At 36.4% G+C, this 14,559-nt stretch overlaps 1 protein-coding gene across 1 annotated transcript in view; it reads left to right on the top strand.

Moving 5' to 3' along the window:
• Nucleotides 1-14,559, top strand: part of LOC126378011 (kin of IRRE-like protein 1) — a 445,390-nt gene that overhangs the window by 253,302 nt on the left and 177,529 nt on the right. Inside the window, exon 6 of the mRNA XM_050026033.1 lies at nucleotides 6,533-6,682. Within this exon, the coding sequence (XP_049881990.1) occupies nucleotides 6,533-6,682 (150 nt within the window). The remainder of the gene's footprint in view (nucleotides 1-6,532; nucleotides 6,683-14,559) is intronic.

Raw genomic sequence — 14,559 nt, 5'->3', positions numbered from 1 at the left:
GGACGTATATAGGCTGTTGATGATGATGATATAAATAACTAACCGTAGCGTCGGGGGTTAATAAACATAACACCAAAAACAGCTTTTATTAAAAAGAAATATAGCTAGGTGCGATCCAGACACAAACTGAAAAAAATAATCAAATGCTACCGTTTGAACAATAAACACACTTGAAAATAAAATCTCGATAATTTTCTAAACTTTTGTCATTTCCCTCACTATTCTTGTAATAACACCTTCCCATCTCTAGCAACCGCAAATGACCTCTATTGGTTTCGGATTTTATGTTTTACTCCTCTGTAGTACGGTCGTTATTTCTTTGTACGTTTCTCCAGGGTAGTAGTTGGTGGTTATTATAGTTACTCTTAGTAATAATTATCCTATGTCTATGTTTACAGTGGTTGTACTGTGTAGTGGTGTCCGAATACAAGGGCCTTAGTCAAGTCGCAAACAGTTACGAAAATCGATATTGTAATCAGATAAAATATAATAATATGTATGTAATTGACCTTAGACGATACTCCACCACGCTGCTCCACTGCGGGTTGGTGGAAGTTTAGGCTAGTACCCCGGGACCAACGGCTTAACGTGCCTTTCGAAGCGCGGAATCTTTCTTTTTTCGGACAATCAGGTAATTCGGCCTGTAATGTAGGCCATTATTGATTGTCCAACAAAGGGCAGTTTCACAAGGTGATTTCGATAATGTCCCCAACAGGAATCGAACTCGGACTTACAGATCGCGAACCAAATGATCTAACCTCTAGACCATGTTGGGCGTAACGTTTACTGTGGTCCTGTAGTTCACCGGTTTGCTTCTCAATCGGGAAGCGCGGGTTCCAACCCCGGTACCGGACTTGTACAAATGAGTTACTAATTTATCAACACAGTTGGCTCGACCATTATAGACGGCGATACGGCTCACCTATCACGTTGGTCTAACAGAATGAAGTAGTGGTGAGATTCAGAGCTTCCACCTTATAAAGTTTGAGCATCACTGTACAAGTAACAGTATAAGTTTCCCAAGCTTTCATAATTACTGGTTTTATGATAACAACCATCACTACCTCTTTTTATTATACTCCAGCTATTCACCCTATCGTGACCTCTGATACTTATCACATTAGCTCTCTGAAGAGCTCTAGAAATTCTGGACATGGTTGATACCTCTTATGATATTGACCAAATTAGTTGGAGCTCCGCTTTCGTTGTGTTCAAGGCGTTGACAGGTCATTCATTTTGGTCGTGTTGATTTGTCTAGTAACCAGGGCTGTTATTTGGAATAAAAAATTGGATGATGTGTTGTGTATGTTTATCTACAAGGCATGTTACTTTTAGGGAAGACATATGAGCAACTTTCTAGTCAATTAAGCCTTCTACTTACTCCCTAGCTTTTTATCCCGCTTTCAGATGGTCCGCTTACCCAACCCGAAGATTTGACAGGTCCGCTTTTTTACAGTAGCGACTGACTGTCTGACCTTCAAACTCGGAAGGGAAAACCAGTCCAATACCATTTTGGTCACATTTCTCGAGAATGTTATTCTTCACCGCTGAGCACGTGACAATTAATGATTGAAACATGAAAATTATTGCTTTAGGCCCAAGCTGGATTCGAACCTGCGACCTACAGTGAGAGTCAATTCATAATCGTCACTTATTTAAGAGACACGCTCTTGTCGGTGTAGCATTCCTCTGCATGCGACTTTTTAGGGAAAAATAGGGCGGTGGTTTCTCTCTTGCCTTCCGCCTAAGTCAAATGTTCCTCCAAAAACACTAAGTTTATAAAACTATAATTACACTCGAAAGGATGTAGATCCGTATAAACCTAATAATCGATTCTCGTGCTTTTGCGTTACGTGCACTTCGTGCTACTCCGTGGCACTAAAACGAGACAAAAGAGCACTTATTGAGCTAATACGTGCCGCACAAGTGCCCGACGCGACACCCTTCAACGGGTAACGCCCTGAGCGTGAAGGCTATACACACAGTAACACTACTCTGGTCCGGGCTAATTTTGACATTCGAGGGTAACATTGCCCACACGATAATTTTTTACCTACATAATACATGAACCAAAAATATAAAATTTTAGATTCAATTACAAAATAAAACAAATTTATAAATGGAATTATAATAGTAACTCTTTTTAAACACGTAATTTTACTCAAAATTGACAAATCATTTATGTTCAGTATTGTAACTAAATTTCTAGACGTAATTGTCACTGTCATTGCCGTCTCGCTTTCCGTCTCTCTTCTTCCGATTTTCTCAAGCACAAGATTTCACTAATTGTTTAATTTGATATTTTGGAAAATACAGTGCATATCTAAGTTGCGTACGCAGTTGCGTTTCAATTAATATGACAATTTAATCTCAAGAAATATTATATACTAAAATATAATAATTTAAGTAATAAAGATATTTAAAAGTACAATACTTTCTTACTTTTTTAATAAAATATTTTTGTACGAAGTGACCAAACCGCTGGTATATACACTGCGTTGCGAGATAACCCCATACTGTTGCCATCTGTCGAATTTGTGAAATAAAGCTGACGAGTTATCCTTGTTTTGTATTTGGTATATTACACTGAATACGATTTTGTATTAGGTATTATAAGAGCAGCTACTTGAGTACAATTAGTGATTAAACAGAGTGTTACAAACGAATACTGAGGGGGATGATTCAGACCACGATTCTGAGTTAATAATATCAAATGGAATTTTCCGTCGCAAAAATCATGACTTTTCTATAATTCCACTTGATATTTACTCAGAATAATGAGCCGAATCATCCCTCAGTTTTCGTTACGATGTCATTAACACCCTGTATTTCAATATAGATAACATTTTACAATAGCTTCAATTGGGTAGTAGCCTAGGTCACAGATAAATTAAAGACATATCTAAAATTTTCGATAAAGATTTGATATTTTTCTATTTAACTTATTTATGAATTTTAACCCAGTTAGACCAGAAAAACCAAATGGTTTAAACATACACAAACCCGCATGATATAAGTCGTATCTCTTCATGTGTTAAAGGATCTGCAACAAGCAGTTGGACAGTTAACTAAAACTTTATCTGGATGACAATATTCCAGTGTTTAACTGTGAATTTAACTGCATAAAGGGAATTTTAGATATGTTTTACAAGTACATTGCTCAAATTTGAATAAGCCTTTGTCCAAATGCTACACAGGAATGCGAGTACTTTAGATTACACAAACATAAAATCACGCCTGCATTCAAGAAAGGGTAGGTTGTTTAGACTAAAGTAGGAACGAGAAGGGGTGAGGTAAATCTAGCGACCGGAATGGTGCGGAGCGGAGAGATACCATTCTACACGTAGTATAAATCTAAATAGTATATTCTATGTCAATACTTAAATTAACACAAATGTTTAATTTTAGGAGCTCGGTGGCGCAGCGGTAAACGCGCTCGGTCTGCGATTGTTGAATTTAAGCAACTTTCGCAAAGGACGGTCATAGGATGGGTGACCACAAAAAAAAATAGTTTTCATCTCGAGCTCCTCCGTGCTTCGGGAGGCACGTTAAGCCGTTGGTCCCGGCTGCATTAGCAGTCGTTAATAACCACCAATCCGCACTGGGCCCGCGTGATGGTTTAAGACCCGATCTCCCTATGCATCCATAGGGACGGCCCGTGCCCCAGCAGTGGCTACACACATAAGTACCTACCTAGATGAAACCATCAATTATTCCATAAAGAATTTTATAAAAGGAAATAAAAATTGCAAAAGAAACGTAAGAAGTAAATACGATGCTTCACGGAATGCAGTCGCATCCACTTAATCTCAATCACAAAGCAATCAATAAGCGTATAGGTACTTTTTTCTTCGATGAGACTTATAAATTGACCCTTTTAATGTTTGTGTGAAGGATAAGATGTCTCAATGAGGAATTGTTTTTAATGGTATCAAGTGTAGGAGTGTATACATACTTACATACCTACACAAAATACACACGCACACACATATCATTCAGACAAAACTCATCCGTACAAAGCAAGTATCAATTGGTTAATAAAGCATCAACTTCAAATCAAATCAATTTGTATGCGACACATAAAATACAAAAAGGTGGTAAAATGCAGGCGTACAAATATATGCATAAAAAAAATAAAGAAATGGTACATTGAAAAGAAAATTCTTGAAAATTATGTTTATTTAAAAAAAAAAATACAAAATTTAATTATTTTTATGCTCAAAACATTCCTTCAAATTATAATAACATTTGTTCATAAGGCATTTCCTAGCCTTATCCCGTTTTTCACAGGGTCCGCTTACCTTACCGGAAGATTTAGGTCCGGTTTTTTTACAGAAGCGACTACCTGTCTAGCCATCCAACCCTCCAAGGGAAGACCAGCCCAATACATGTTAGGTCACATGTGGAATGTGGGTTACCTTGCGATTTTTCCATTCACCGCTGAGCACGTGATAATAAGTTATGATCCAAAATTTGAATTAGAAAATCAGTGGTTCAGGCTCGTTCTGGGATTCAAACCTGCGGCTAAATAATTTTTTTATTGATTTAACGTAAAACCCGATATGGATGGATTCGAAATTCAATCAAATCATAAAACACGAAACATTTAAAAATAAAAAAAACGAACAATCCATCGTTCTGATGGATTAACTCCAATGTATTGTAGAGTGGATTAAAAAAATATATCACCACCATCTCCCTAGCATTGTCTCTGTTTTTCACAAGGTCCGCTTACCTAAAGTTTTGACAGGTCCAGCTTTTTACAGAAGCGACTGACTGTATGACCTTCCAAACTTCCAACCTGCGAAGGGAAAACTGAATTCCACTTTATGACTTTGAATTCATGTTTGATTCATAGATAATTGATGTCACGTGATTTCCGGGATTTGTGTCCGATTAATGGCAATAGGCTCACCGGCTATTTACTTTAATGAAACTTAAACATAGCTAGCGAGGTGTGGGTGTAGTGTACACTTCTGCCTACCCCTTCGGGGCCACAGGCGTTGTTCAAATCCTCACATAAAATAATGTGGCAACACTAGATTTAAGTTTTTTAATTCGACCACAAGATGACGATTGTAACACTCTTTTTTCCTTCAACTTCTTGCTTACTCATTCAAAATGTAACAATTAAAAATATTATTAAATACAGTCTAAATTTAACTTTTGTGCGCTATTTCATTTAAATAACTCCAGCTCCGCACAGGCGTCATGTTGTGCTGAGACTGAGCTTAAATGTCTGAAAGTCAAAGCTGGAAACAAAGTAAAAAAGTATTAAATATAAGGTATTTTTAAGTGATAAATCGGCTCAATTTGTCAATGTCATAGCTTGATAAAAACCACATGTTATGTTTTGTTATTTATATGCCCGATATTTCAAACTGCAATTAATATTGAACTTTGTATTAAAAATGACTTTAAATTTTTATCGTTTTTGGAAATGTATTGGTTTTACAAAAGTTGTAGATACTCTTTTATTTCATAAATAGAAGCTGGCGAGCACAGGCCCAAATCAATGGTTATCGAAATGTTTTCGAATTCATGTTTGGATCATAAACGGTTATCGCGTGCACAGCAGTGAAGGAAAACATACCTGTCAACTATTCATGTTAAGTAAGCGTAAAATGAGAACACAGGTGAACTCTGTAGGGGAAAGATAAGATCCATTTATTGGGTTTATAAAAATGTAGATTTTTTCTATTTATTTTTAAAATTAGAAGCCGAGAGTAAAAAATCCCATAAGAAAATTTGTGTAAAAAAAATATTAAAACTATGGCACTTTCATTTTAGTTTTTTCTACTTATTTTTTTTAATGTCGGCACTTAAAGGAAAAAAGTGTTTTGACGTCTATTTCAAAATTCGAATAATTTGAAAAAGGAAAACTCGTAAATAATGTTTCCATTTTGTAAGTCGTATATTCTCGGTGATTTTGAAATAAATAAAATTTTGAATTTCGAATGACTTGCTTGAGAGTTTATTAATCTGTCTACCTCAATAGGGGTTACCTACCGACTAAACAATTATGTACGTTCACTGGGACAAATCAGCAACTATCTAACAATATAGTACATTTGTAACCTCATACCTTTTTTACAAATATCACGTGGGAACGGAACGTATCTAAAGCTGTGAGAAATAGAGCGTAATCTGTGTTAGAGAGATGAATGGTGCGAGTGAGACAAACTGTTTAAATGCGGAGGAATATGGTATATAAGGTAGATTCATTGTACAAGCATTTATCTCCACTATTCCGAGGTCCGTTTACCTAATCTGAGGGTTTCTTTCGTGTGGGTTGTAGTCTTTAAGGCGTCAAAGACTCCTAACATTGGTCATGTAATACATAACCACACAACGGACACTCCATACAAAAATCTCATTTTAACTTATTCTAAGCTATCTTCTTCTATCGTGTGGGTTGTGAGAAGTACCAACCTCATCAACCCTGGTGTCAGGGTTACTATTGAGCTGCCAAAGGCCCCTGATATAACTTTTATTATACAAATTAATATAACCTTACTTTTGTTTGTTCCAGTACTCTCTTCAACCCAAGCCTTCCAGCAGCAGTACTTCAGGGTGTCTCCTCGCAGCCTCCGCGTACAAGAGGGCGCGGAGGCGGTGCTGGAGTGCGCAGTCGCTAACTTGGCCGGCCAAGTGCAGTGGGCCAAAGACGGGTTTGCCCTTGGTAAGTCAATCAATCAATCAATAATACTTTATTGCACAACAACATATACCTACAAAGGACATAAACATACGAATAAAAACATAAGCACAATAGTAAGTAGTAGTACTGTATATTATATTATTATTAAACTCTTTATTGTAAATAATAATTAAATTAATGACAAAATAAAAAAAAAAATATGTACAAAAAGTGGAATTACCTCTAAACGAGATCTCATCCAGCCAACCCCGCTTGGTGTGAGAGGTCAATAAAAGTGGGAAGGCACAAAAGTGGACAGAAAATAAAATAAAATATAAAACCGTATAATACAAACAAATATGTATATATAATACATATATAAATAAACACAAGTGTAAAAATATATATATCTAAATATACATAGTATGATCCTGTACTGTAAAAACATACATAAAACATAATTATACATTAGGCATTGTGTGATAGATAATACTGTGATGTTCTGTAATATCCTTATTATTTAATCCAACAATTACTTTCATGAGTAGGTACACGTTCTATAAATTCTCTCTCTCTCTATTTAAGAGCTGCGCTCTTGTCGGTGGAGTAACCGCCAAAAAAATTACAAATAAAAAAAAAAAAAATTTCAAATAAATAATATTTCTATAAATTACGTTACAATATTTCAATATTACATCACATTATAAAATCATAATATATAAATTACATCGCTATATTGTCGTCATCCTGATTTTATGTTATTGACAAACTTTGTTAAGTCATAATAGGCTCTATGAACCAAACAGTGTTTTAATTTATTTCCGATTATTATTATATATAAACAAATATATTGCGAGTGTGGAGTATCACCACAAACTATGGCTCACCTTTTGTGCTGTCCTAAGTGCCCTAACACCTGCACTATTAAAGACCTTTACAAAGCCACTGACAATGCCGTAAGCGTGGCCAATTATTGGTCAGCAAAAATTTAGTTTCGATCGCCATCGACTCGCAAAGAAAAAGAATGTATAGCTGTAGGTATATACGTTGGTAGATGACAATTAAAAGACATACCGCGATAAAACGCGAGAACACAGTGAGTGCGGTCTGTCGTAGTGAGTTTGGTGCGAGTTTAGATAGTTCCGAAAATTTCGACATCAAATGTAGAAACAAGCGGCAAAGAAAGAGGGTAGACATATATGTTTGCCCTTAGAAAATTATGGATCTACCAACTCCACTCGAATTTCATCAGTCATCGCGTGATCATGGCACTTGCAACAGTATTGAAATATCGGGAGTCTCATATCCCTGATTTTAACGCGGTAAGAACCCGGTATTGTGTTTTAATTATGATAATAACCGCATAAACCTCAAACAATGTATCTACCTTGATACCTTTCTAGGCTTAAAAAAATGTCGATACATAAACTCACGCCAGTAATCCCGAATGGGGTGGGGAGAACCAGAAATCAAACACAACTTAAAGCCACTGTTGCTTTGATGTCCTTAGACGCGATGAACCTTATGGTGCCAAACGATCAGCCTGTCGCCCCTGACAATTTTCCATCATGTTACAAAGGACACAATGCATCTGTCGGATTTTACGACACGCCCGGGAATATAAGTGTTTTGTGTTTCATTCAGTTCTGTAAATCTCCGACAAACTTATGTCATATTCCATTATCACGAACTAAACGCTATACACAACTTGTTTACACAGATATAAACTTGCAAACAAATTACCATATGAGTAGAGCTCATCCAGCTCACCCCTAAAGGGATTTAGCGTGAACGTTGCTTAGTGTGAACATAATCCTTCATACATGTTTGATAATAATGTAATAGACCTATTTAACTGGGTCAAAGTATCTATTGCGACGTAATTCCGTGGTTTAGACCAACTTTCTGGTTGTTAGCGGCGTCGTACAGTTTTGGATACGCAGTGGGATATATAATGATTTTAAATGGAGTTTGGTGGAGATTAAATTGAAAGTTTTTCTTGCAGCTTTTTTTCCCCGGCTATACAGGTTGTGAGAAGCTGCAGTAGTTTTAGGCGGATGAGACGTTCGTTATGTAAAAATTGACGATTCAAAGTGTAACTATGTTACCTACTGAATAAAGATATTTTTGAATTTGAAGTGAATTTGAAGTTTTTGGGGCAGGTAATCGTTATGGTGTCACCAACACCCATACCTACTTGTATGGCTACCTGTATCTACTGGTACGGAGTGTTAGTGACACCGTAACGAATACTGAGGGGGACGATTCAGACCATGATCCTGAGTTAAAATCAAGAGGAATTTTCCGTCGCAAAATTAATGTTTCTTTTTTAATTATTTTCAATTTTATACTTTTGCGATCGAAAATTCCACTTGATATTAACTCAGAATAATGAGCTAAATCAGCCCCCTCAGTATTCGTTACGATGTCACTTACTCCCCGTAGTAGTACATACAGGTAGCCATACAAGTAGGTATGGGTGTTGGTGACACCATAACGAATACTGAGGGGGACGATTCAGACCATGATTCTGAGTTGATATTAAGTGGAATTTCCTGTCGGAAAATTCATGAAATATTACAAGAAACAAGAAATATTTATTGAGAAGCTGTGTAGGTACATACATGCAGGTGTCAAACATTATAAAATTGTCTCAACAGCATGTCCATTACTTAATATTACTTGCGATGGGTGTACCTCTGACTACCCCGATTGGGATATAGTCGTGAGTTTATGTACTAAAATTAAAGCTGGATCTACTGAAGCTTTCAGTGCTTCGTCCGCAATACCTCAAGCCATTAACCCGTGGCTTATGAATGCAGTGCAAGCAATGGATTGTTTACGATTTATGATACGGCTTGCAGTCGGCTTGAAATTTTGATGTTCCTCCCGCCATTGTGACGGTCAGTGTGTGAGTTATAACTAGAGACAGGTTTGGCCGACTTGTCGGTTAGTCGGTCGAATTTCCAGCTAGTACTGTGTACAGTCATGAGCAATATAATGTAACCACTTTAGGACTCTGTCGCACTAACATATTTGACATTTAGTGAGACTTACAGTTCAATTTGTCAAACAAGTTAATGTGACATGGTACCAAAGTGTATACATATTAATGCTCGTGACCGTACTTCGCTGGCCTCCCGACCTCGCGTGTTATTTTAAAGACATCTAATCCTCTCTATTGGATTAAAACATCCGTGCATATATATCAATTTAAATGGCCTCTGTTCTATAGGCCATGCAGTAGAAAAAAAAATGTTGCTTTCTTTCTTTCAGTTTAAATCGACATTAAATAAAAATTAAGTCACTATACTGTGGTAACGGCCTCCGTCATCCAGTGGTTGTGCGTTGGGCTCACGATCCGGAGGTCCCGGGTTCGAATCCCGGTGGGGTGCGGTGGGGTGGGTATGTGTATGTTTATACTTATTTTTTTTATAACCGGAGTAAGTGTCAGATTGTCTGTCTCGCTCGCTCTTACGCGAGGCGGCATACGGTAAGAATGTTTTTTTTTATGAAGTGTCCGGGTGACATTTATTTATTTATGGTTGCAAGGGTTACTAATGAGGAAGTGCTAGTAAGAGTAAGGGAAAAGAGACAAATACTGAGAATTATTGAGGAGAGAAGAGGCAAGATGATTGGACACCTAATAAGACACGACGAATTTATTAAAAACATCATAGAAGGAAAGCTAGAAGGAAAGAGAGGAAGAGGAAGACCAAGAAGAGCTTACATGGAACAGACTAAAGAAAAGGTTAACGTCGTGTCTTATAGGGAAGTCAAGGAATTGGCCTTTGATAGACTGGATAGGAAAATGCTACACCGACAAGAGCGTGGCTCTTAAATTGATGATGATGACATACAGCAATACATATAATTTTTTTATAGACAGCATTATAAATAGAAAGACTTGGTATATATGCTTGCCAATTACATGCGTACACAGCATACACGGTAAATAAAAAAACTATACATTTATAGTTTATTCATTTTTACACACATTATATTATATACACATTTTAATAAAATATAAATGTAAGTACTATTTAACGATTATAACGACAACCAAAGTGATTAAGCACTTTACTTTTGTAGCATCGAGGAGAATCGTTAAGAATCGTTACATGATATCCTAGTGGGCCCTTGTTTTAAAAACTGTAGTTCATAACTCCTTGAGTCTTAAATTTAGGACAATTATAAAACCAGAATAGTATCCACCCCCCACTTAGTTGTCGGTACGTTAGTATTACTAAATGACTACTTTGCCCACACGCAACGTCTCCTATTATATTAATAACCTGTTAAACACTATACTGGCCGATTGGGAGTAATGAAATAACATAACGCTTTCAGCTGCTAATCATCCCATGCATTAGGGAATATTCAATATTAATAATACTCGTAATAAAACACTTTATTGCACACAAAGGGTATAGCGAGGTAAGGAAGACGAAATGGCCCCCACGGCCCATGACGGAATTATCATTTGTGCTGGTATTGGCACTCTAAAAGAATACGAAATGTAAGGTCGTTGACCCCTGACCTTGACCTGTCTTTGAGATATTCGAGAAAGTTCGTACGCGCGCCGAGTTTTTTCAAATTTTTTTTTCCGAAAAACTATAAAAGCTAGAAGGATGGGACCAATTGCGTATAATTAGGGATACTTTGAAAAATATTCTGAATTTTTTTCAGAGTTCTGGTGAAATGACAACTGTGCAAAATAATTAAACAAAATATAAATATATTTTTTTAGTACTGTTCTATTATGTTTACCGCGCCAAAAAAAATATATAATACTCTTTGATTTATATACTTACACCACACAAAAACTGATCAAAATCAAAGAGGCGCTTCTTGAGTAATTATGAATTTACTTAGTGTGCGTACGGCTGGTAGGAACTAATTAAAGAGGTCGTTTTTAGATTAATTATTATAATTACATGTTAAACAGAATTTTAATCATCATCATCACTATTTTCATTTATTACAACATTGATTGCATCATTTGAAAATATTTTCGACAGAATTTCAGCAGGACGTAAAATGCGAGATAGATATCTCGCATGAGCTAAATAATATAATTATTACACTTGCGATATATGAAAATCGACTTGCGAAAATCGTATTTTGGGCAAAAGAAAACCCATTTATGCAAACTGTTTACAATCTGTACTACGAACGGGTTTATAGTTGATTTTGCTGGGCCAATTTATGGTACGGAAAATGATGCCACTATTATGAAGAAAGTGCTACAGGATGCTAAACTTAAAACTCTAGTTCGTAGTACAAATTGTAAACGGTTTGCATAAATGGGTTTTCTTTTGCCCAAAATACGATTTTCGCAAGTCGATTTTCATATGCCGCAAGTGTATTATTTAGCTCATGCGAGATATCTATCTCGCATTTTACGTCCTGCTGAAATTCTGTCGAAAATATTTTCAAATGATGCAATCAATGTTGTAATAAATGAAAATAGTGATGATGATGATTAAAATTCTGTTTAACATGTAATTATAATAATTAATCTAAAAACGACCTCTTTAATTAGTTCCTACCAGCCGTACGCACACTAAGTAAATTCATAATTACTCAAGAAGCGCCTCTTTGATTTTGATCAGTTTTTGTGTGGTGTAAGTATATAAATCAAAGAGTATTATATATTTTTTTTGGCGCGGTAAACATAATAGAACAGTACTAAAAAAATATATTTATATTTTGTTTAATTATTTTGCACAGTTGTCATTTCACCAGAACTCTGAAAAAAATTCAGAATATTTTTCAAAGTATCCCTAATTATACGCAATTGGTCCCATCCTTCTAGCTTTTATAGTTTTTCGGAAAAAAAATTTTGAAAATCTCGGCGCGCGTACGAACTTTCTCGAATATCTCAAAGACAGGTCAAGGTCAGGGGTCAACGACCTTACATTTCGTATTCTTTTAGAGTGCCAATACCAGTACAAATGATAATTCCGTCATGGGCCATGGGGGCCATTTCGTCTTCCTTACCTCGCTATACCCTTTACAAAACATTTACAGGATAAACTTATTCTAAGGTGGGCAAAGGCGGCCCAAATTATTTTTGAATAATTATGTACCCGAGAAAAAATTTAATTCAAAATTCAAAAATATCTTTTTAGTAGGTAACATAGTTACACTTTGAATCGTCATTTTTTACATAAAGGTCTCATCTGCCTAAAACTACTGCAGCTTCTCACGACCTGTATAGCTGGGGAAAAGAAGCTGCAAGAAAAACCTCGGCACAGGGCCCTAGACGTTCTTTAAACTAATCAGTCATCCCATGATCATGGCACTTGCAACAGTGTCGAAATATCGGGAGTCTCATATGGTCGTAAGGCCCAGATGCCTTTTAAAATCCAAATCCCATTGTTTAACTATTGTGTCTGGAAATCCGGGCCTTACGAGGATATCCTTGATTTAAACGCGGTAAGAACCCGTTATTATGTGTTTTAATTAAAAGTTATTGTGTTAAATCTGTACAACGCAATCTATATTGTTTTTGGGGATTGTAACCTAGGAAGTTCTTTATTACTTACGTCACAAATAGTCTCTGTTATCGTTCTCTAGGAATACCAACTAAAGTTCTCACGCGAAGAATTCTATTTATAACCTGTTAAATGTTAGCAACATAATTAACATAATGTTCGTGCCATATGGTATGAGGTTTTGAAATCACTCGACATGCAAACGTTTTAAGTACTTCTTATTAATGGAAAATGCCAAAAAAAAGTTTGAAGATCAACTTAAAAGTAGTGCCAATTAAAAGGAAAAAAAAAAACATTAAAAAATAGCTGACCAAATTGGAGATGTCCTTAGAAAAGGTTTAATACGATCTACTCTGAACCGGCGTGCGTGTATGAGGCGATTGATGAATGTGGAGGAAGCAAGAGAAGTGTGTCAGGATCGAAGCAAATGGAATTCTATAGTCTCTGCTTACCCCGGTGGGAATGGGGCAGGCGTGAGTTTATGTATGTATGTATGTATGTAAAAAATAGCTGAGGAGTCATCTTTACGATAAATTGACATCTACATGTAACTGTACACATATTCTACATATTTATGGCGCCGGCGTCGGCTTACTGACTATACATACATAATTAAAGCACATAATAACGGGTTCTTACCGCGTTTAAATGGGGATATGAGACTCCCGATGTTTCGACACTGTTGCAAGTGTTCAGATGGTTCCGAACATTCCGATATCAAAAACATAAACAAGCGGCAAAGAAATAGGGTAGACAGATATGTCTGCCCGTAGAAAATTATGGATCTACCTACTCCACTCCAATCTCATCAGTCATCCCGTGATCATGGCACTTGCAACAGTGTCGAAATATCGGAATTGTAGCGTGGACAGCGATTCCCGGAACGGCGACTGCTTGACATCACATCTGTCATTTATATGTACAGTTCAAAACACAATTTTAATCACGCTACATACAATATTTTTTTTCCACTGAAATAATTGCATTTTTGGTTCATTTTTGTTTCATAATATTTTTGGAAACCTTCCAGCCTGTTTTATAAATTCAGTAATCTTATGGGATTAAATATGTGATACAAAGCTACTAGGTATATATACTTACATCTTATCTCGATATTTTTGTCGGATGGCTGGTTACTGGAGCCTAATTTCAATTATCAATACAATCTAATCTAATCTAGCGTACAAGATCCGACTGCTGCGCAAAGCCCGCCTATTCCTCTTCCCATCATCGCGATCCTGAGCGCACTCCGGCGGTCCATGTCGTTGCGCCATCATAAGACACAACGCGTGACGATCCGTGCGTACCGCTCAGCGTGCATGCGACAAACATGTCCGGCCCAACCTTATTTAAGTCTGTCATCAATACAATACCAAGTGCTTATTGGATACTGAAGAAACACATTATTTAAACAATTTC

This window comes from Pectinophora gossypiella, chromosome 25, assembly GCF_024362695.1.
Source record: "Pectinophora gossypiella chromosome 25, ilPecGoss1.1, whole genome shotgun sequence".
NCBI lineage: Eukaryota > Metazoa > Arthropoda > Insecta > Lepidoptera > Gelechiidae > Pectinophora > Pectinophora gossypiella.
This window is presented reverse-complemented; position numbering and strand designations above follow the sequence as displayed.